The sequence below is a fragment of the Mercenaria mercenaria genome, chromosome 19 (genome assembly GCF_021730395.1).
Source record: "Mercenaria mercenaria strain notata chromosome 19, MADL_Memer_1, whole genome shotgun sequence".
Classification (NCBI taxonomy): domain Eukaryota; kingdom Metazoa; phylum Mollusca; class Bivalvia; order Venerida; family Veneridae; genus Mercenaria; species Mercenaria mercenaria.
Window position 1 is genome coordinate 12323912 of NC_069379.1, and position 24698 is coordinate 12348609.

General features: G+C 34.9%; 2 protein-coding genes across 2 annotated transcripts; both read left to right on the forward strand.

Moving 5' to 3' along the window:
- Positions 1–414: 414 nt before the first annotated feature.
- On the forward strand, positions 415–3588 carry LOC128550876 (uncharacterized). The gene is made up of 4 exons (XM_053530818.1): positions 415–835; positions 1302–1321; positions 1782–1824; positions 2314–3588. Exons 1-4 carry the CDS (start codon positions 481–483, stop codon positions 2334–2336), a joined length of 441 nt encoding a protein of 146 aa, XP_053386793.1. The 5' UTR covers positions 415–480; the 3' UTR covers positions 2337–3588.
- A 1908-nt stretch (positions 3589–5496) lies between these two features.
- Positions 5497–23940, forward strand: LOC128550875 (CBP80/20-dependent translation initiation factor-like). The gene is made up of 5 exons (XM_053530817.1): positions 5497–5610; positions 19492–19816; positions 19937–20133; positions 20559–20650; positions 22463–23940. The coding sequence occupies exons 1-5, from the start codon at positions 5503–5505 to the stop codon at positions 22587–22589; spliced, it is 849 nt and encodes a 282-aa protein (XP_053386792.1). The 5' UTR covers positions 5497–5502; the 3' UTR covers positions 22590–23940.
- Positions 23941–24698: the final 758 nt, after the last annotated feature.

Genomic DNA, 24698 nt, shown 5'->3' on the forward strand with positions numbered 1-24698 from the left:
TAGAAAACGAATGATATATCTTCAAAATTAGGCACAGGTATTGCAATGAGATAAAAAATATACGTTTCTAGAATAAATCCTGTTGAGCAAAATATCCTCTTTCAAATTAACATCATTCAAGGTTATGAAAGTTTATCAGTTACTAGGAAGTTATTAAATTAAAATCGAATATATTTGGAAACCTACATCATTAACAGGTCATTCCCAGAAGGCTCATTGTAGTTATTTTCTTCGTTGCATGTCAAATCGCAGATAATAATTATTATGTTTTAACACAATTCAAGAAGATAGTGATTAAAAGTCCTATTTTAAGATAAAAACTTTTATCTTACGTGTGACGTGTATTGTTTATATGATTTAAAAGACAACAGCTGGATAAAGTCCTATATTGCAATTTGACTTTTGATACATATGTTTGTTTTATATATATAGTTTATTTACATTTAATTGCATAACAAAACGTTCACTCTCCTTGAGAATATGGCTTCGGCAAAACTGATTACTGATAAGATCAAAACGTTTGTAGAGAAATATGACGAGAATCATCACGAAATTGTGAGCGAATTCAACAAACTGGAACTGAACAAAGTTCTCTGCAAAACAGACATTCAGGGCTACACTTCTAACGAATGCAATGAAGTGACAGCCGTGCTAGATAAAGCATTGGGTATTGTTGAAAGTAAAAGTAAGGAACATATTCTTTACCCACTTTTCACTGCAAAAGATCGTTTGCAAAAAGCACGGATAGAGGCATTAATGAAGCAGCTTGAACATTGTACCTGCAAGGCGGGAGATTTAACGTTGGTGAAAGATCCAGAATGGGGACAAACTGACGGTTAGTACTAGTATGTCTTGTGGATTATTGAAAGGATATATGAAATAGATGTTACTGGTTCGTTTCAGTGCAAGAACATGATAATGGCTATGATTTCAACATCAAATGCACTTACTGTTTTACTATTTTAAGAGAGACGCGGTAGGTGACTAGTGAAGGAAAATTTGAATTTTATTTGTTTTATTTTCATTCTTTTATGTCAACTACATTTTACCCTTTCTATAAGCGATACGATACGTGCAATGCTGAATGTTGCGATTGGAAAACTGATAATAACTGTGCTTTGACTCTTACAGATTCCTTTGCGAACGTATCTGTTTGAGTTCTTTGTAATAAAAAAGTTCAATAGTGTTTTTATTAATGAATGAATTTGATACGAATTTTCAGTTATTCATCTTTCTTATTCATCTGCAAGACTAAAACTGTATATGTAAAAGTTACATAATTAATTCATTGTTCTTTTCAGACACGCGACTAATATCCGAAGTAAGTATAAAACGTTATTTTATAATGGAAAAATATCCGAAGTAAGTATAAAACCGAAGTAAGTATAAAACGTTATTTTATAATGGAAAAATATCCGAAGTAAGTATAAAACGTTATTTTATAATGGAAACATATGAAAGACAGCAAAAACGTATAATTCATACTAGCGTAAATATAAAATATCCATTAATTTTATTGTCTATAAAGCTTATTAAACCTTTTTCATTCTTTTCTTGGCGATTGGCCATTGGCTTTGCCTGTTTTATGTAATATAATATACTTGGATGGGATGATAATGAATCTTTCAGTCTTCCCTTCCACGATTTTATCATGTTCACGCAGCACTGCTTTATAACTTGGTTTGTTGTTTCTTTCTGTATCAGTTTACTTATTTGAATTTACTTATTTGAAGATGAACATGTCATCAACATTCAGTACCTTTGCTTTTTCTTAAAATTAGACAGGTGATGGACTCGTTGTACAACCAACAGATTCATTCCATGGTAACTATGTTACATTTTGTTAATATACTCCACAGGCACGCCAGTCGACTCGTTTATAAACACGTTTGACCATTAATATTTATCTTTCAGATATATCTTTGTTATATATTGGAAGCATCTATGTCAGCACCTCTTTGAAAGCTGTTGATCAATTTTCATTACTATTTCCCTGATAAATTATCGTTCGGTGTTTTCTGGAATAAGTAGTATAATGCTGTATAAGAAGTTAAACATAAACAGTCTGAGTAATATATTTTTTGTATTATTGTATTCCTTGAAACTAAACTGCACATTTTTTTTGTAAGCAGTATGCATTACGTATCAATATCAATTTTACCTGTGCCCTACATGTCTGGCGTCGTTTGAAGGTAAGGTACCTACAAGGCGACAGAAAAATGTTTGTCAAATAGAATAAAACTCATATTGAAAATGAATAACTTGTGTCATCAATATTGATGTTGAATGCATTTTCGTTGTTATTCCTTGCAGACTCACACGTAGAGGGACAATAAAAGGGTCAGCAAAATGGCAGATTGTATAGCCGTAATAACTGCATGGGTGATATCTGGTGGCATCAGACTGAAAGAAATTTGGCAACCATAGCCTTTTTTTAATGATACATTATAACTGATTCATTGATTCACAGCAAGATACATATAAATCAAAAATTAGTAACGAGAGCTCTAATGTGTAATAAGGTGGAATGAAAATAAAACCACAGATTTGATTTCAACGTAATTTAATACTTCAATATATGGTATATAAAACAAAGACAAAAAAAACATTGGAAAAGCCTGAAACTGAAGCGATACAACAGAGCATGACATGTATAGATACCATTATGATAAAAGAACAAAGACAAATTTGAAAACAAATTGAAAAAGTAGAGGCAACAAACACATTCAAGGAACACAGTGGAGCACCGCCCTAGAACTGTTAATAGCATAACTACTACCTGGTTAATGATTCGCAACAAAAATATTGTTTGCAACAAATTGAACGAGGATAGAAACGATAATGTAAAATATGTGTTGCATTTATTTGTCTCTTCGTTAAAATATGTTGTTTGTGCCTTAAAACTGTGCTATTTTTATTTATTTTCCACTAACTGTTTTATCAAACATCAGAATATATCAAACTTGACTTAATGTATACAAACTCATTGAGAGATCGAAAACATCAAAATGTCATATCTAGCTGCAGTTATTTGTTGAAATATCTTTCATGTAGTTAGTAACAAATCCATACTGTGTTACCTTATACAGTTAATTAAACATACAGTTGTTATCACCTGTATTAAGCAATCATTTTATTTACCAGTCAGCTTGATTCCAAAAAAAAAAAAAAAATATTTTGTTCTAATTTCAACGTATCTAGATCTCTTGTCTTCTAAAGCAGTTACCTGCCTTAAGCAGAAGTATTTTTCACAAAGTAGAGTTTGTACGCATAGGAACATTTACTTTATCTTAATAAACATACCGTGTACTTACTATTCATATTTTTAAACAATAAACCTATCTATAAAGACCACACTTAGGAACCACACTTAGGGTATGAAAAGAGTGATCTTTGTTGATACCGTGTATTCTCTATACACAGGTAAAATTTAAGCTGTTTCGGCTAAACGAAAAGAAATGGTGGTCTTCATAAAAAGGTTGTATAACAGTGACATTAATTAGGTAGTTCTTATCAAAGGATTTTATATATCTTTAAAAATACTTTCTAGTATATTCAAACTCTCAATATTCAGATTATTTGGGTTGATTCAACATCTTGTATAGTATATGGCATTTGAAATAAAGTCATAATTTTGTATCGTAAAAAGTATTTCTTCATAAAAGTTTACCCAAACTCCAGCAATGTTAAGATGTCACAAACTTATTAACAAAGATGTTTGAAAGCTGGCGACAGGTGATTCTGTCTTTGCAACCAGTGCAGCCCAAGATCAGCCTGCATATCATGGTCTGCACTGTTTGCTATTCAGCCAGTAAACTTTCGGTGACCATCCCTTTGAATGAAATATGGTATGGCCCAAATTAAACGATGGACCAGTTCATTTTAGAAATTTAGCAGGCTAAGTGCTAAGGCACACCGTTACAATAATGTGTCACATGTCGACTTTCCACCTATAATGATAGCTGATGATCGGATGTCGGATAACTAGATATCGTCTATATTTGTCATGATTTCTTGTATTCGTACAGTAACGAAATTCGTCCGAAAGTAGATCCTATAGATGCATTTTTGTGAAGAATTGTCATAATTTTTATAACTGGGTTATAACCAACATGTTAATAGTGTTTACCATGTGAAATAGCCAGTTGCAGAAATTTAATATAACGCATGCTGTTCAATGGTAATGTAGATGTGTTAAATTATAAACAATCAATAATCACACATTGCCAAATATGAAAACATTTATTCCCGATAGAGAAACACCGATATTACATATTAGCACCAAATATGAAGAAACTGCCTTTCTCTTAAAAATACTGACACAGCAAGGATAAATATCCAACATAAAAAACTTTCATCTCTCATTTATAGTACTATAATATCCCGAGCAAGAATGGCAGACTGTACATAATCTGACCTACCTCAAACGTAGGACTACATACATTGCAATTTATGTTCTAAAAGCCTGATTTGTACCACTGACAATATCTTTTTTTTGTCGAGTACATATAAAAATAGTCCATGGAACGGAAACTTATCGTGCCTACATTCATTCGACCATTTTGACATGTTTCCTGTGTTCATATTTCATGGGTAATAAATATAGATCTATATACGTCAATTTCGGTTAATATTGCCGAAGGGCTATACCAGGCATAGGCCTACCACTGGGACTGTAGGCCTATTTCCTTTATTTGGCCGAAGGTTCCTTTAAACACGTAACGAACAAGACTATTTTACTTTTTTCTGAGAAAAAAAAAGCGTATGGAGGAAATGCAGGATGTGCTATCATATAGCATGCATTTATGTCAATAACGATACGGATCAGTAGCCTGCAACCCCTAAACACTTCTAAGAAATTAAGTCTGGGTCATTAAAATCATTTCTGATAAAAAATCAATTGTGGCAATGCAGACAAGTTGACCGAAGCAAGCGAGTATAACCGCTACGTCCAAGAGATAATAATTGCTCATTCGTGAGGTAATTTCAGGCATATCACTACCAAATCACATGTAAACCTCCCGTGGTCTAGTAGATCTAGTTCAAATATAAATAGTGTTAATTTTTCTCTTTCCTCGCGCCCTTTCTCAATAGACTCGTGTATTCTTTTACTCTACCGCGCTTCAGTATGTATCACTTAGCATTCTTTCGAAATCGTCATGTTTCTTTCGCATGCTATGTAAAAATGGCTGCGTATTTTTTGAAAAGTGAAATTGAAAGAAGCGAAAAGGAATAAATTCAGCAGGTTGTATTTATCGCCCCCCCCACCCCCCGCCCCACACACACACTTTCTTTTTGTTTTTTTAAAGTAGCGATATAGTTCTTTATAGGAATATAAGTCTCTGAAAATCTGATATGCTAGAAAATGTCGAAAAAATAGATTTAAATTGAGTGGATTTTATATATAATAAAGAACATCAGGATTTAGTGGTGTTCATCCTTACCTTGTCCGGGACTAAATAACTCAGATAAAGCGTGCATATGCACCGTCCAGATTCCAAAATGGCCGCAGTCGGACGTGGTAGAGGCAGGGGAAGAGGATTGTTGGCTAGAGACCTGCCACAGGAAGCACAAACACGACCTGGTGATAGTGCATCTGGAGACTCAAAGGTTTATGTACATTTCAAGTTAGAAAACTTGCTTTAATCCTAGAGCTTACGCAAACGGGAAGCTATTGAATATTTTGGCTCTGTAACGAAATAGTGGGTGGGGTATGAAATATATTTTGATTTTGCAGATTAAAAAGAATTTGATGATTTACTTTACATACTTGTTATGATATCTAGTGTATTGATTCTGCAAGAAATGAAAATGCAATAAAAACATCTATAAATCGTATACACGTGCTTTGTGAGACAAGATATCGGCGTATATGTTCCCATGGGAACCATCGGCATTCAGCGCATTTGTTTGGTCAATAATGATGATATATATAGGAGAGATCGCCGTGACGTCACGCGTTAACATCTGTTTATCTGGTGGTTGGCAAAACAAATGATTTTAACACCGTTTGCGTATTGAATCAGAATTTTTAATTTTTAATAACTTTTTTGCTCATTTATGGATTTTCAAAATTCAAAAAGATTTGAAATACTAACAATCTTCATATTTTTGTATCCAAATATCTTTTATCAATGAATAACCGTTTTAAATGACATATAATTTTAAAAGCGGCGTAGTGATTTTCACAACCTTTAGAAAAACAGTGTAAGTTAAGCGTTCATAATTAATCCATTTTATTTCGAAATAACAATTAAAAGTAATCAATAAATTGCTTGTTTTATAACCTTTCCATTGATCAAAAAATTATTTATGTAATTTGTGTTTTAAGAAAGTTTAGACCGTTAGAAAAACATCACTGTTTACAAAAAACATGGACGGTCGGCTTCTGCCCACCCGATCACTGTCTTATCAGTTCTAAAAATAGAATTTGTATACAAACACGATCTCTCCTATTATAAAAACATTTATATACAGTCCAGAACCCAAAAATCACGAGGTCAGGGGTTCGAGCCCCAGTAGGGACCTTGGTATTTTCTCTCCCAGGGTTTACTTTAATGGTGTAAGAAGTGTTTGATCAACGTGAATTCTAGACAAGCTTACTGTCGCTGAGTGGCTGCTTTTTAATTTCTGACTTTTGCAGCCATCGCGACAAGCCAAAGTATGTCAAAAACCTGGGATCTGCTGCGAGCAATATTTGCTCGCATCTCAAATACATGAATGGAAATTGTTAAACACTATGAAATTTATACCATGTCCACGAAGAAAGACCCTTTTTCTCGCGATCTGCACCAATGATATTCTTGAAATACACAGCATTACTTGATACCGGCCATAAATCCACAGCTATCCCGCAATATTGACCTTGTTTTTCAGCCATGATATTTTATGATGCGTTGTTTTGATCCTTATCGACCAATCAGAAAACGCGCACCTTACAGCATTTACATTTCAAGTATTGGAGAATCTGTGGAAACCTGTACGCTGAATTCTCGTTTTTTTACGCCATTATGAATTTAAAAGAAATGAACACGAAATATGATGTATACTGTGTTGTTTATTATTTAAAGCGTATGAACAACATACAGAAAAAAATATATATACATAAAAACAGCCTAGAGAATATAAAAAGTCACTTTGTCTACGTGTGCAAACCTCACGGTGTGTATTTTAAGTTACTGAACATATTTTTTCCAGGACGGCCCTCTCAAACAATTTTCAGATCCCGTGATTGTTTTCATGTCACTGTCAGTAAAATATTTTACTAAACTTCTTGCGTAGGCAAATATTAAGACCAGTTAAGTAGGGACGACATGTGCGTATTTATTGAAATGCTCAAAACCGGAGGAGCTTACAGCCGTGTCGTCCTGGGAAGAATATAAAAAAAAAACGTTAGCGCAAAAATATTTTATACGAGATTGAAATTCGGCAAGCGCGCGGGAAATTTCATTAGATCTACCGTATTTCCTTTGATAACTTGAAAGTGTTATCAATGTATGTCTCTAATCAACTTGATTTTATATTGTTGACTGTATAATGTATGATGGTGACGCATGTTACTAATGGGTGGTTTTCAAAATAATGAAGCTTTTTCTTCTCTCTCACCTTACTTTAATTCAGTTTAGTTTTAGAATGTGTTTTGGAGCAAATTATATCCAAATCAATGTAGTCAATAAATGTGTGCAATTTTATCTTGATGGCTCAAGCAGTTTTGAAGTTATATTAAATTATATAGCTAATTTTGTCCCCTGTGCACCCAAAAAAGTGTGACATTTTACATGAAGTATGGTTTTCAACTGTGGCTTACTTTTTAAAACCATGTTTTATTGTTACAGCTTTGGCCTTTTTATGTAACTTAAACTCTGCACATTTAAATAAAATACTTCTTTTCATTTACCTACATCTTATTGTTACCAATATTTCACATCTTGTGAAGGAACCCCCTTCACAAAAAATAGTGAAAAAAATACTAAATTTAAATGTTGAACACTACAATTTCATAACCTTATTACTTTTCTGAAGTCTTAATGTTTTTCTAAGATCTTTATCCTTTCAGCAGTGAAGACACATTATGATTTTTTTCTTTAATAAATCAACTTTCTCAGAAACTTGATGGGTGTCTATACACCTAAAAATGTCCCCTGTGCACCTTTTCAGTTGTTAAGTGTCAGATTTCTTTTATTCTTTAATTAAAATGGGATTTTACTTTATTTTCCTTGAAAGGGAGTTACAACAGATACAAAAGCAGTGTTCAACTTCACATATTACTGACTGTTAAACATTCACAGAGCCAAAAGTGATGTCCCCTGTGCACCCTTTTTTGACATATATCAATTGTCATAGCATTACTGTAATTTGCAGGGGCAGTTCTATATTCTTAGCAGTGTGAATGCAAAGTTTAGGCATTTCTTGATAATTTAGCATTATATAAGAAACCCTGGACAATTTAAAATTCACTGTTTGCATTTTTTTCTGAAGTTGCCAATTTTCAAGTTTAAAAGTGGAAACATCAATTTTATTGCTTCTTAGGCTCTTAAGTTTACCTAAATATGTAATGTTCATTAGTAAATATTATGTAGTTAAAAGAATTTTACTTACCATGAACATATTCTATGAATAAATTTTTTGATACAATTTGTCCCCTGTGCACCCTTTTTAGTAAAATTATGAAGTATGTATGAATTTAACTATTCCATTTTATCATGCATGGCATTTTGTCATTTTTCTACTATGAATAAGCATTGCATGTAAATTAAATGATTTCAATGTGTTAGTTATGTATAAAGTCACTTATTTTTCATTTAAAGCATTACATTCTGTTGAATTTTCATGTTTTTGTAGTGAAATTTTTTAATTTTGTAGTTATTTTGTGGAATAAACTAATTTTTTAATAGTATTTGTCTAAAGTTGATTACCATTAGTCTTTTTATGAATAGAAAGCTAATAATGGATGAATATTACACCGATCTTCAGTATGTGTCCCCTGTGCATCTGTAAAATAACTCAATTTTGAGTTGACAATTCTAGAAATTAGAATTACTGGACATTCTTGAAATTTGGCATGTGGTTTATAAACATGCAAAGTGTGAGAAAAAAATAGGTTTTATAATTATATGTTAGTTATTTTACATTCAGCAACAACTTTTATAGGTAAAGTTTTATTCTCATGTCAGATTTGTGCAGAAAGGGTGATTTTAAAAACCAATGTCCACAAACATATGATTAAATAAGTTTCAAACCATACACATACACCCATTACTTATCATTTATGTTGAAAAAATTACTGTTATACATATTTCCTTGTCATAAAACCATGCAACATTTATCACCCATCTTACTGGAAATTCACTGAACTTTCAAATTAAAGGCTGAAATATTTTCTGATTGGCATTTCTCAACACTTTCCTAAAGTTATTTCCTTCAAATTTGAAGTATTTGCTATCATAAAAAATAGGTGACAACCATAAGAAATCAGTTTGAATTTTCAACCCCTATGTCACACTTTTGCTTCATTATTTTGAAAACCACCCTAATGTACTAACTAACGGACCTTAACAAACGAGCTCCTTTCTGTTGTACTTATGCATATTTTAGTTTTTTTCTTCAGATAACAAAATCAAATAACTATGCGTGGTTATATTTCTTATAAATATAATGAATTACAAATTATATGTTTCGCGTAATATGCGTATCTTTTGTAAATCGGCATAGTGACTATATTTAAAGAAAACTTGCGACATTCAATATTTCGCCAACAATGCGTTGTTAGAAGTCGTTTTTTCATTATTAATAAAAAAAATAATTATTTTGCTGTCCGAAGAATCTAAGGGCATTTACTGAAGTAAAACTTATTGCAAACGAGATGTCAATTAATTTGCAAACAAATTCAGCTTAAAAAGACTTACTATATCAATTTGCACCCCTGTTGCAATTATTGGTAATCTATTTGATTGTGACAGACGATTAATTACAATTATCTAATATTCAAAACGTAATAAAAATTATTTAGAATAAATAAAAAAAATCTATGCTTCGAACTTTCGAAAGAATTTGCCGATTTGGAATCGGTCTTGTAACCGGTATCAATACATTATTTAACTAAAAAAGCATGTGACGGGTATTAAAAAAATCGTTCAAAGTAAACCCGAGCTAGTCAAGATGATGGTCAGAAATAAACATTTATTTCTTGGAGATATCTACTCTTATGTCGCGAACACCATTTCCGTAAATCTCGTATACAGAAATAACTTTTAATAAACTTCTCTCAGTTATTTTTTTTCTGATTGAACAGGGATCTTCCAAAAAATAATTAAAACAGTTGTTTATATAAGAGAAGTTTATGTACCCGGTAATTTCAGTTCATATTTCCCTTAGGCTCGCCGATTTTCAATGTGTTATAAAAACGTTTTGTGTGCATATATTTCATTTTTCTTTTGTATTTCAATTATTCATGTTATATTCGAATGAATTTTGTCATAAAGCCAACAAAAATACCACTTACTTAAAAAAACGGGTGTATTACGGTTATGGAAATTTCCTGGCGCTCACCGAATTTCAATCTCGCATAAGACCATTTTGCGCGAACGTACTTTATTTTCGTTTCAAAAATCAATTATTTTTATTATATGTTTGTATGTGGTTAAATTCAGTCATAAACCCTGCAAATAAAACATTTATTAAAGAAAAACAAAACAAAGCAAAACATAATGTCAGATTTAATGCATGGATCCTTGCACTTTTCTTTTACATTTTGTTGTTTGGAAAGATAATACATTTGTGAATTTAGAAGATTTCTATTAATTTCATTGTAGCAGACAAAAAAAAAACATGGAGAAAAAATGATTTTACAATACTCACTAACGTTCAACAAATTAAAATCATGTGAGAGGTGCATTACGAAAAAAAACAAAACGGGAGACGAAATTGACCGGTTCACCGGTAGGGCGATTTGACGCGGTACATATTTCACCACAGTTGGGCGGTTGTTTACATAGGACACAGGAGTCTGAAATTCTATCAATAAGACCATAGAAGTCTATCTTTACAAAAAATACCCCCTATATATATAAAATAAACACCAGGTTTATTTTATATATATAGGGGGTATTTTTTGTAAAGATAGACTTCTATGGTCTTATTGATAGAATTTCAGACTCCTGTGCATAGGATTTCAGCTAACGTGTTTCGTTTTGAAACTAACATATTTTTTACCAATTTACTTATAGAAACAAGCAAGATTATCAGGTATTCGTCTGTATTTATTATGTATAACAAGTAGAGTGCAGAAAAATGTGAAAATTTGGTGTTAAATGCGAACTTCATAAAACTCAATTTCCACTCGGTTTTTGGCATATTTTGGTCCGACGTTACAGTTTGACCGTCACAATATAAAACAAACTGTATACGTCGGATTAGTTCGACTACGTGAATTCCTAATAACTTTTCACATTCACTGAATTCTATTTCTTGATGTTGTTGGGTTAGTTTAGTTAACGATCATGGCTGTGCGAATGTCACTGCTAAACAGCCATCTAAAAGCTGCTACAAATAAAATACAACCACATACATGTAAGTTATAACAAATAATTATAATTAAAAAGGCTTCTCTAACCTGGCACACCTTTTTACGCACATTATTTTAATTTGTTTCAAATCTAGTTCACTTCTGTTTTGCTGATCGCCCTCACATAAGTAACTCCCCTTAGATATTTAAACAAAGAAACAAAATGTTCTGATTGTCACAAAATAAAGTAAATTGAGCAATGTTTATGACAATGTCAAATTTCCACAGGGCACTTGATTTAAGAATGATAATTTTCTTTATCCAGGGGTGTGGAAATCCCAATATTTTTCACTTGTTCACAGACAAATGAGACTTAAAAATCTGCTTGTCCGCAGTCAAAACTTACTTGCCCAGATTTTCAACATTTAAGCATGCATGAAACTAACAGTATTTCTTTGTCTTGGACAACAATCTACAGGTAGTAACAAAAGCAAACAAAATATAAGAGTATACTGTAACTGTTTTAAAAAACAAGCGTGCAACACTTGATTGTGTTCGTCTGCGAGGCAGTCGAGCATTAAACAAAAATGCCTAGAAGACTGCCCATCATGCCATGCGAAACGGTATTAGGACATATGAAGCTTTCAGACTCTTACTGTCACGGTGCGAGCTCTTTGTGCTTTGTTGATTTTGTCAGCAGACGAAGTTGCAATGACGAATTTGTCCCAAACTTTTTGATAACTATTTTACGTTTCCAGTTTCTATTCGCTGAGTTATCATGTGCAAAATTACACGAGACCGAGACAGGGAACAAATCAGAAAGCAGAAAAAAATATGCTAAATTTAGACACAGTATGGTTTTCCTAAAACTGCTGAAATCAAGAGACGCTAGGCGGGTGAAACATTCGTCTTGTACGTCAAATTCGCTTACAAACTCCATATACTTGAAGCAATGTTCAGCGTTTCAAAATTATTCTTTTCTCATTTCAAACCAGAAAATTTATGCTTGTCTGTAGGCAAGCGAAATGCAAAAACTCACTTGTCCATCGTCAAAAAGTCCTGAGTCGGACATAGGAATTCAACACCCCTATGTCCCGTCTCAAACGTGAACATACTTTGCTTACTGTGCCACATTCACGGATCTATTAATACGGACAATTTATGTTGAATATCACGTTTGAAATCTAAAGGTTTTCATTCTCTTAAGTGATTATTAAAACATCCTGCAACATATTACAAATCATTGACATCTTCATATTGCCTAAAATGTTACTTTATGGAAACAAAAACGATGAACACTTCCCAATTACAAATTGGCATTTGCTTTCATCTCCGCTTGTTGCTCGCAATGCGATGCGATGAAATGCATGGATATCCGATCTGATTGATACACTTCAAAATACTAAAAGAATACAGTATACAAAGTCATGTAGTACTTTAACAGCTTTTACCAAGTAGAACATTATTTACATAATATGACATATTAGTATTCACACATCAATATACCGCCTCAGTAGTCTAGTGGTAGAGCGCCCGCTTTGAGTGCGGGAGGTCGTGGGTTCAATCCCCGGCCGCGTCATACCAAAGACGTAAAAAATGGTACTAGTAGCTTCCTAGTTTGGCGCTTAGCATTAAGAGGATAGTGCTAGGACTGGTCAGCCCGTTGTCAGTATAATGTGACTGGGTGGGGTATCATGCCACGAGTCTACGGCGTGATATTCCAGTGAGGCAGCACTATAAAGTTGGGCATTGTGCTCACTGCTACAAGTAGACACCGTCGTTTATATGACTGAAAAATTGTTGAAAAAGACGTTAAACCCGAACCCACACACTCACACATCAATATAACTTTTCTTTGTTTTATGTATGCTAATAACTGATGTCCAGGGATCGAATTTAGCTGTCACTGAATATTTTCGCGATCAGGTTCGAAAATCGACAAATTCTCCAAAACTGTCCTTTGATCTTTAAAAACTCCTTTGTGGTAGTTATTTTACAGATAGTCACATTACCGCTTGAGGACGTTTTATACAAACATAATTATCAGATACTTCTTAGTGATCAGTAACAACAGTAGTTGTGCATGGGGTATGTTAGGTTCTTTCAGAGAAAAAATTGCAGAGTTACGGGACTTTGTTTTTTGTTACTATACTATATATACATAGACACAATCTTGTGCGCACCATCTTTCCTCATCCCCTTGACACAGTTTAATGAAACTTCACACAAGTGATCAGTAACAACAGAAGTTGTGCATGGGGCATGTTAGATTCTTTCAGAAAAATGTTTTGCAGAGTTACGGGACTTTGTTTTTTAGCTCACATGTCACAAAGTGACAAGGTGAGCTTTTGTGATCGCGCAGCGTCCGTCGTCCGTCCGTCTGTAGACTTTTGCTTGTGACCACTCTAGAGGTCACATTTTTCTTGGGATCTTTATGAAAATTTGTCAGAATGTTCATCTTGATGATATCTAGGTCAGGTTCGAAACTGGGTCACGTGCGATCCAAAACTAGGTCAGTAGGTCTAAAAATAGAAAAACCTTGTGACCTCTCTAGAGGCCATACTTTTCAATGGATCTTCATGAAAGTTAGTCAGAATGTTCACCTTGATGATATCTAGGTCAAGTTCGAAACTGGGTCACGTGCCTTCAAAAACTAGGTCTGTAGGTCAAATAATAAAAAAACCTTGTGACCTCTCTAGAGGCCATATTTTTCATGGGATCTGTATGAAAGTTGGTCTGAATATTCATCTTGATGATATCTAGGTCAAGTTTGAAACTGGGTCAACTGCAGTCAAAAACTAGGTCAGTAGGTCTAAAAATAGAAAAACCTTGTGACCTCTCTAGAGGCCATACTTTTAAATGGATCTTCATGAAAATTGGTCAGAATGTTCATCTTGATGATATCTAGGACAAGTTCGAAACTGGGTCACGTGCTATCAAAAATTAGGTCAGTAGGTCATATAATAAAAAAACCTTGTTACCTCTCTAGAGGCCATATTTTTCATGGGATCTGTATGAAAGTTGGTCTGAATGTTCATCTTGATGATATCTAGGTCAAGTTCGAAACTGGGTCAACTGCGGTCAAAAACTAGGTCAGTAGGTCTAAAAATAGAAAAACATTGTGACCTCTCTAGAGGCCATATTTTTCATGAGATCTTCATGAAAATTGGTGAGAATGTTCACCTTGATGATATCTAGGTCAAGTTCAAAACAGGGTCACGTGCCTTCAAAAACTAGGTCATTAGGTCAAATAATAGAAAAACCTTGTGACCTCTCTAGAGGCCTTATTTTTCAATGGATCTTCATGAAAATTGGTCAGAATTTTTATCTTGATGATATCTAGGTCAAGTTCAAAACTGGGTCACATGAGCTCAAAAACTAGGTCACTATGTCAAATAATAGAAAAAATGACGTCATACTCTACATATGCAATCTTGTGCGCGCCTAATCTTCCGAACCCTTGCACACGTTCTTTTAGATAAATATTCTGCAGAGTTATGGGACTTTGTTTCTTGTTAACATACTATGTACATACAGTCTGCATATGCGATCTTTTGCGCGCCTAATCTTCCGAAACCTTGTACAGTATTTAATGAAACTTCACACAAGTGATCAGTACCAACCCTAGTTGTGCATGGTGCATGTTACGTTCTTTTAGATAAATATTCTGCATAGTTATGGGACTTTGTTTGTTATGCCCCCGAAGGGAGGCATATAGTTTTTGAACAGTCTGTCAGTCTGTCCGCAATTTTCGTGTCCGGTCCATATCTTTGTCATCGATGGATGGATTTTCAAATAACTTGGCATGAATGTGTACCACAGTAAGACGACGTGTCGCGCGCAAGACCCAGGTCCGTAGCTCAAAGGTCAAGGTCACACTTAGACGTTAAAGGTCATTTTTAGCTCACCTGTCACAAAGTGACAAGGTGAGCTTTTGTGATCGTGCGGCGTCCGTCGTCCGTGCGTCCGTCCATAAACTTTTGCTTGTGACCACTCTAGAGGTCACATTTTTTGTGGGATCTTTATGAAAGTTGGTCAGAATGTTCATATTGATGATATCTAGGTCAAGTTCGAAACTGGGTCACGTGCCTTCAAAAACTAGGTCAGTAGGTCTAAAAATAGAAAAACCTTGTGACCTCTCTAGAGGCCATATATTTCACAAGATCTTCATGAAAATTGGTCAGAATCTTCACCTTGATGATATCTAGGTCAAGTTTGAAACTGGGTCACGTGCCCTCAAAAACTAGGTCAGTAAGTCTAAAAATAGAAAAACCTTGTGACCTCTCTAGAGGCCAAATATTTTATAAGAGCTTCATGAAAATTGGTCAGAACGTTCACCTTGATGATATCTAGGTCAAGTTCGAAAGTGGGTCATGTGCCATCAAAAACTAGGTCAGTAGGTTAAATAATAGAAAAACCTTGTGACCTCTCTAAAGGCCATATTTTTCATGGGATCTGTATGAAAGTTGGTCTGAATGTTAATCTTGATGATATCTAGTTCAAGTTCGAAACTGGGTCACGTGCGGTCAAAAACTAGGTCAGTAGGTCTAAAAATAGAAAAACGTTATGACCTCTCTAGAGGCCATATATTTCATGAGATCTTCATGAAAATTGGTCAGAATGTTCACCTTGATGATATCTAGGTCAAATTCGAAAGTGGGTCACGTGCCATCAAAAACTAGGTCAGTAGGTCAAATAATAAAAAAAAAATTTGTGACCTCTCTAGAGGCCATATTTTTCATGGGATCTGTATGAAAGTTGGTCTGAATGTTCATCTTGATGATATCTAGGTCAAGTTCGAAAGTGGGTCACGTGCCGTCAAAAACTAGGTCTGTAGGTCAAATAATAGAAAAACCTTGTGACCTCTCTAGAGGCCATATTTTTCATGGGATCTGTATGAAAGTTGGTCTGAATGTTCATCTTGATGATGTCAAGTCAAGTTCGAAACAGGGTCATGTGCGGTCAAAAACTAGGTCAGTAGGTCTAAAAATAGAAAAACCTTTTGACCTCTCTAGAGGCCATACTTTTAAATGGATCTTCATGAAAATTGGTCAGAATGTTCATCTTGATGATATCTAGGTCAAGTTCGAAAGTGGGTCATGTGCCCTCAAAAAGTAGGTCAGTAGGTCAAATAATGAAAAAACGTTGTGACCTCTCTAGAGGCCATATTTTTCACGGAATCTGTATGAAAGTTGGTCTGAATGTTTATCTTGATGATATATAGGTCAAGTTTGAAACTGGGTCAACTGCGATCAAAAACTAGGTCAGTAGGTCTTAAAATAGAAAAACGTTGTGACCTCTCTAGAGGCCATACCCTTGAATGGATCTTCATGAAAATTGGTCAGAATGTTCACCTTGATGATATCTAGGTCAAGTTTGAAACTGGGTCACGTGCCTTAAAAAACTAGGTCAGTAGGTCGAATAATAAAAAAACCTTGTGACCTCTCTAGAGGCCATACTTTTCATGGGATCTGTATGGAAGTTGGTCTGAATGTTCATCTTGATGATATCTAGGGCAAGTTTGAAACTGGGTCAACTGCGGTCAAAAACTAGGTCAGTAGGTGTAAAATTAGAAAAATCTGTTGACCTCTCTAGAGGCCATATTTTTCAATGGATCTTCATGAAAATTGATCTGAATGTTCAGCTTGATGATATCTAGGTCAGTTTCGAAACTGGGTCACGTGCGGTCAAAAACTAGGCCAGTAGGTATAAAAATAGAAAAACCTTGTGACCTCTCTAGAGGCCATATTTTTCAAGAGATCTTCATGAAAATTAATGAGAATGTTCACCTTGATGATATCTAGGTAAAGTTCAAAACAGGGTCACGTACCTTCGAAAACTAGGTCAATAGGTCAAATAATAGAAAAACCTTGTGACCTCTCTAGAGACTATATTTTTCAATGGATCTTCATGAAAATTGGTCAGAATTTTTATCTTGATATATCTAGGTCAAGTTCAAAACTGGGTCACATGAGCTCAAAAACTAGGTCACTATGTCAAATAATAGAAAAATTGACGTCATACTCAAAACTGGGTCATGTGGGAACAGGTGAGCGGTTCAGGACCATCATTGTCCTCTTGTTCATGATAGTGCATTCGTGTCCGGTCCATATCTTTGTCATCCATGGATGGATTTTCAAATAACTTGGCATGAATGTGTACCACAGTAAGACGACATGTCGCGCGCAAGACCCAGGTCCGTAGCTCAAAGGTCAAGGTCACACTTAGACGTTAAAGGTCATTTTTCATGATAGTGCATTCGTGTCCAGTCCATATCTTTGTCATCCATGGATGGATTTTCAAATAACTTGGCATGAATGTGAACCACAGTAAGACGACGTGTCGCGCGCAAGACCCAGGTCCGTAGCTCAAAGGTCAAGGTCACACTTAGACGTTAAAGGTCATATTTCATGATAGTGCATTGATGGGCGTGTCCGGTCCATATCTTTGTCATTCATGTATGGATTTTAAAATTATTGGGCATGAATGTGTACCACAGTAAGACGTGTCGCGTGCAAGACCCAGGTCCGTAGGTCAAAGGTCCTTAACTCTAACATCGGCCATAACTATTCATTCAAAGTGCCATCGGGGGCATGTGTCATCCTATGGAGACAGCTCTTGTTGTTACTATACTGTATACATACAGTCTGTATACATAAAGTCCACATAATTATGCAATCTTATGTGCGTCAAATTGCAATGTACTGTGTCAGTGCATGCGGGGGGGGTACATTCATTACCTTTAGTGATAGCTCTAGTTGTTTTTGTTTTTTGTCGGTGATTCGCTGCTGCAAAAATGGCACGCGGAAACTGAAAATGCTAGTGACACCATGGGCAGTGACTTGAAAGAATCTATAACTCCAGCCAAAAGTCCAATTAATCATCAAGTTCTTTTGTTTGTACTTCTGAAACCAGAAAGTCCCAGCCTGTTCAAACCGTGAAAATGTGGGAAACAGAGCTAACATTAAACTTTTATATATGAAACAAAACAACTTAATAAATTTAGCACATAAACAGCCTTTAAATGATTTCTAGTTGAACCCACCATTTTGCTAGTGTAAAAAATGTCAGAAGAAAAAAAATGCTAGTGGAAAAAATGTTAAATTCCATCCCTGGATGTAGTGTTTTTATGACCCGAAGGAGAGCATGCCATGGATGGTAAAGCATTTTAAAAGAAATGATTATTAAGTCATTTTACCTTTATCCAAAAGTTGAAAATAATTGCTATGTCACTCAGAGTCAGATTCACTGTTTCCTCTTTTTCACAAGTGAGCACTTGCATATAATGCATGCTGATGAGAAAGGGCTAACTTTGATTTGAAAGTGCACACCATTATTTGAATCCCTTTGTCCGTCCGCTCCATATCTTAAACCCTTCAAGGATTTTCATGAAACTTGGGTCAAATAATCACCTCATCAAGACAATTTGCAGAACTCATGAGTCAGCCATGTTGGCTCAAGGTTAAGGTCACAACTTAAGGTCAAAGGTTTGAGCCTTACATTTTATGTATGCTCTGTATCTCCTAAACCCCTTGAAGGATTTTCATCAAGATGATGTGCAGAAATCATGAGTCAGCCATGTCAGCACAAGGTCAAGTCACAACTCAAGGTCAGCATATTGCTAGGAACAAAATCATTGATGTCGTCATACATGGACTATAAAATCTACTTAACAACATCAATGCTTCCACCCAATACCATCAACTCTTTCACTATCCATAACAGCAGCGAGGTATATACCCAACTTTCAGACTGCCTTGTTATTGGAATTTGATAAATTATTTCTATATAATTATGTTTCAACTGACAGTTAAAAAATAAATAATGAAAAGGATATCAGTTTCGATTTTTAAATGAATTAAAGACAGAAAATGAGAAAGTCATAAAACGTGCATCAGTGTATTCTGTTGAAAGGCCTGAACTCCATCATTATTTCAAATTAATTTAAGTTTAACTTGTTCAAAATTTGTTACTTGAAATTTTCACAGGCTACAGAAAATGGTGTGGAAGTTAAGAAAGAAGAACCTGGGATGTCACGGCAGGACAGCATCTTAGAATTACAGCATGTTCTAGACAGTCTGACACTCGACGTCAGCGATCAGGAGCTAAACAACTTGTATCAGTTAGCGGAATCTGCCTCCAGTAATGACAGTGACATAAAGCGTGTCACGGAGCAAGTGTATTCAAAATTTACCTCGGACAGAGAATATGCAAAAACTGGAGCTTTTATTTGTGAAAAACTTGCAGCATTGGAGGTGAATGGGACAAAGTTTAGGTCGTTATTGTTGTCAATGATTCAAGCAGATTATAAAGGTAGGAATATTTGTCTTTTCTCAGATCTATCTTCTGTTTATGCAGATACGGTGGAGGTGGTGATTTTGAAAAGTTTTTCTCATGGCGCGGCACATTAATTATATTTTTTCTATTTTACAGATAAAGACAATCTTCGTTCGAAGTCAGTGTCAAAATTTTTGAACATTTTAAGTTTTATGTGTCAGATTTTTGGCACGCTGAGGACCGCGGGAGGAGAAGTATTTAAGCCTCTAGTCTCACCACTATATGAATGTTTCAACATGATCCTGGACAGTGACCACAGTGATAATGATGAATTTGAATGCCTTAATGAACAAGTAAGTTATAAGTTATTGTATTTCACAGATTAAAGAGTGCATCTCCTTAACAAATAAACTGACATAATTCACTAAAATCTATTTTTAGAACATAAAATCTAGTTTTGGAACATGAATCTAAGTTATGTGATTGAATGTGTATCCCTAAAGAAGGGCTAATAATGCCCGAAACAAGACGCATTAAATGAAATTTAAGTACAGTCATGTGCATTGTGTTTGGTCATGTCTTGTGATTTCAGTGAGTTACAAGTATAGAAGTAAGTTTTAACACATTCCTGTAATAACTGATCCTAAAAGGATGGACACCAACACTTGTTTTCACAATTTTTTTACACATTTTGAAATACTTGTATTACTTATAATTCTTATTCATCCAAAAAGAATATATAGCTATGATTTTATAAGTGTTAAACCTATGATTTCAGTTACAGTCTATTGGTAGAGATCTAGAACAAAGCGACAGGGATAAAATGGAACAAATGATGGTTAAAATCAGGTCAAAGGTCATCAGGAATGGGTAAGTTGGCTTGATTTCCAACAGTATTTAACCCTTATCCTGCTAAATTTCTATAATAAACTTGTCCATCTTTCAGTTTGGACAGTACCTTTAACAGTAAAAAAGGGGTGCTTACCAAAAAGATACTGGCTGAATGGCGAACAGTGCAGATCATAATCAGACTGCACGGATGATTTTCCATATTGACGTTTAAATTTGATATCGGGTGTGTGGCATCATTTGTGACGTCAGTATAATGAATGTCGATTTTCAATTTCACTCGGGGCTTAATAACAGATTTGCATCATTTATATAATAATTTTAAGTGTAGATGCGTGTGTAAAAGATCATTATATTTGCATCAAGAAATATGTATTCTTTCGCGGAATAATATTGCGCTTCTGAAGTTGTGCAATATTTCCCCTGCAAAACCCATGCATATTGCTCGATACTATTGCTCAAATCTAATAACCTATAATTGTTATGTCCCCCCTTCAAAGAAGGAGGGGTATATTGTTTTGCAGATGTCGTTCGGTATGTAGACCAATTGGTTTCCGGATGATAACTCAAGAACGCTTCAGTCTAGGGTCATGAAAGTTGATAGGGAGGTTGGTCATTACCGGCAGATGACCCCTATTGATTTTTAGGTCAGTAGGTCAAAGGTCAAGGTCACAGTGACCCGGAACAGTTAAACGGTTTCCGGATAATAACTCAAGAAGGCTTGGGCCTAGAATCATGAAACTTTATAGGGCGGTTGATCATGACCAGCAGATGACCCCAATTGATTTTGAGGTCAAAGTCACAGTGACCCGGAATAGTTAAACGGTTTACGGATGATAACTCAAGAACGCTTGGGCCTAGAATTATGAAACTTTATAGGGCGGTTAGTCATGACCAGAAAATGACCCCTATTGATTTTGAGATTAGTAGGTCAAAGGTCAAGGTCGCAGTGACCTGAAACAGTTAAACCGTTTCCGGTCGTCAGCTTGAGAACGCTTGGGCATAGGATCACAAAACTAATAGGGAGGTTGGTCATGACCAACAGATGACCTCTATTGATTTTGAGGTCCGTAAGTCAAAGGTCAAGGTCACAGTGACCCGGAACAGTTAAACCGTTTCCGGCCGGTAACTTGAGAACGCTTGGGCCTAGAATCATGAAACTTAAAAGGGAGTCGATCATGACCAGCAGATGACCCGTATTTATTTTGAGGTCAGTAGGTCAATTGTCAAGGTCACATTGACCTTGAACAGTTAAACTGTTTCCAGATGGTAACTTGAGAACGCTTGGGCCTAGGATCATGAAAGTTGATAGGGATGTTGGTCATGACCAGCAGATGACCCCTATTGATGTTAAGGTCAGTAGGTCAAGGTCACATTGACCCAGAACACTAGAACTTTTATTTTGCCCAATAACTAGAGAATGCTTTGGTCTAAGATCACATTTGATACGGAGGTCAATTATGACTGGTAAATGACCCATAATTATTGATTTGAAGTCAGTACGTCAAACATGCAGTGCACAGTGACCAAATGATTTTTGTTTCTTGTGCAGTTACTGAATGCATCATAGGGGACATTTCGTGTTCTATGAACTCTTGTTTTTAAATTTTGAGTGTTTTTGTTCTACCTGAATATTTGGAACTTTGAAGAAGAAACTAGGTACAAACAAGAACCATTGCTAATTTTGATAGTGTTGAATATGGTTGAAGCAATATTGTAACAAATGTCTTCACTGAATTCATTACTGCAGTTAGGGCTGGCAACTAGGTGTTAAGCAGTCATGACTTCTGTCTTGGTATAGGTATTTTTCAAATCTTTAAACAATATTTTCAGGTCATCCCAGCAAGCACGATGCACGTTACTCGAGATCATTGAAAGTTATTGTCGAGGTTGGAAGGATCTGTCAAACGATGTTACACGCTTTTACTGCGATACTATGATGGACATATTGACTGACTGAAACTTACATTATGTATTTGAAAATAACTTTATTTGCCTTTTATGATTTTTAATGAAAGTATCTATGTAAAGATGCTAGACACTTGCTGTGGCACTGTGACGGATTTATTAAGTTATTGACTGATTGAAATAAGTGCTTGCGTTAAGAATGCAACTTGTGACATCTTACTTTTTCTAATTCAAGAATTTCATGTTTACACAGATACTTGGCAGGAGGTTATAAAACTGGGTTGTTGTACCAGTTATAAAGTCTTACTATTGGACAATTTCAAAACTGAGTTCAGATTCAACCAATCAGATGCCGAGTTGTTAGACTGGTCTAGAATCATAAGTTTTGTAACCTTTGACCCAGTTTATATAATTAATAGTTTTGCACTTTCATGCTTACACTACATACAAATTTATACGTGTGACTGTCCTGCTTTTTCTTTGATGGACAGGTGTGAGCAATTATTCAAAGTATTATGTTTGTTTTTAGTCATTATCAAATTGCAAGGTGATAAATTCACATTCCTTACCAATTTAGAAAAAGGGCAGATTGATAAAGGCAGCAAATTGATGGAATAGAGAGTTGGAGTTGTTTTCTAGTTAAACTTTGCTTCAGTCTGATATTTACATTTATGCAATGCATTTTTGAAAATTACGATGTTCCTATTGCATGAACTGAAAAAGGAAAGGCACCAAATTTTGATAATATGCAACTGTTTTTTGACGATGTGCACATGTAGTCAGGGATAAAATTCTTTAGATGACTTCTCATTAACTGTTGTTCTGTCTGGTGAACTGAATAACTGAAGAAAATTCTGATGTTATATACAACAACATTTGTGCAACTTAAAAAAAAAATTAAATAAATGGAAATGAAATATAATGTGCATACAAGAAACAATCATATTTTTCCAGAATAATGCGTTATTCAAAGCTTTTCTGCACATATTTTGTCGTTCATTTTTCATAGACTCTGAAAAAAATAAATTCATTTCTTAACTGAACTGAGAACCATAAGGAGTTATTTTTTTGTGTGAAAATAATCCTCATTCTAATGTAAGAGAAATGCGGTATAGGTGCTTTTCATCAAACTGGGAATGGTACATGGAAACATGAGGTGTATTTGTTGTATCTGTATATAGCAATTGTTTTTGTGGAGAAGTCAATTTACTGATAGTGAAAGGTGTTTTTTCTATTTAGAGATTTAAGCCTGCCCACTTAGCTCGGTAGAGCGTTGGTCTATGGATCGTGGGGTTGTGAGTTCTATCGTCGGGCGGGGTGTATGTTCTCTGTGACTATTTGATAAACAACATTGTGTCTGAAATCATTAGTACTACACCTCTGATTCATGTGGGGAAGTTGGCAGTTACATGTAGAGAACAGTTGTACTCAGGTACATAATCCAGGAACACTGGTTAGGTTAACTGCCCGTCGTTTCATGACTGAAATACTGTTGAAAAATGGCATTGAACCCAAAACAAACAAAAATCTTCAGAGATTTTGTAAACAGAGGTTTAGCTGTACTAAGACTGGCATTTTTAATTGATTTTTGTTCAAGTTTATCAAAATTTTAATAAAAATGTCATGCCTGGCAAACAGCACCAGTGAATAAGCATTTTTTCAAGATCTGTGTAACACTTCACGTCTGTTTTAAAATGAAGTGCCCCCAAAATTATGTCTTTTTCTATTGTATTACTATTATTTTTATTTGCAACTGTATAATTAGTGTAAACAAAATAAAATAAAGAAGGGATGCAGCAAGATGCAGGCAGCATGCAATTATATATTATAAGATACACTTTTGTAATTGGGAAAAGCATGTACATGTAGAATAGATCTCTTTTATGTTAATTATGCATTCTAACATGACTCGATTTGATTTCCAGTTAAACAAAGAAGAAAATCAAGCTCTGTATATTCTGCGATAAACAACGGTTGATGCGCGGACCGGTAAGAGAGCATTATGACGTCAAATTGCCGCACGACGTCCGATACATTACTCCTCGCGGAAAAGAAGTCCAGTATAATATTTATTAAAATATATCAATGAGCATGTCAGAATGAAAACAATCAAGGCCTTCTTGTGATTTATCGTCTTATTTACCACGGTTCATCGTTCAGA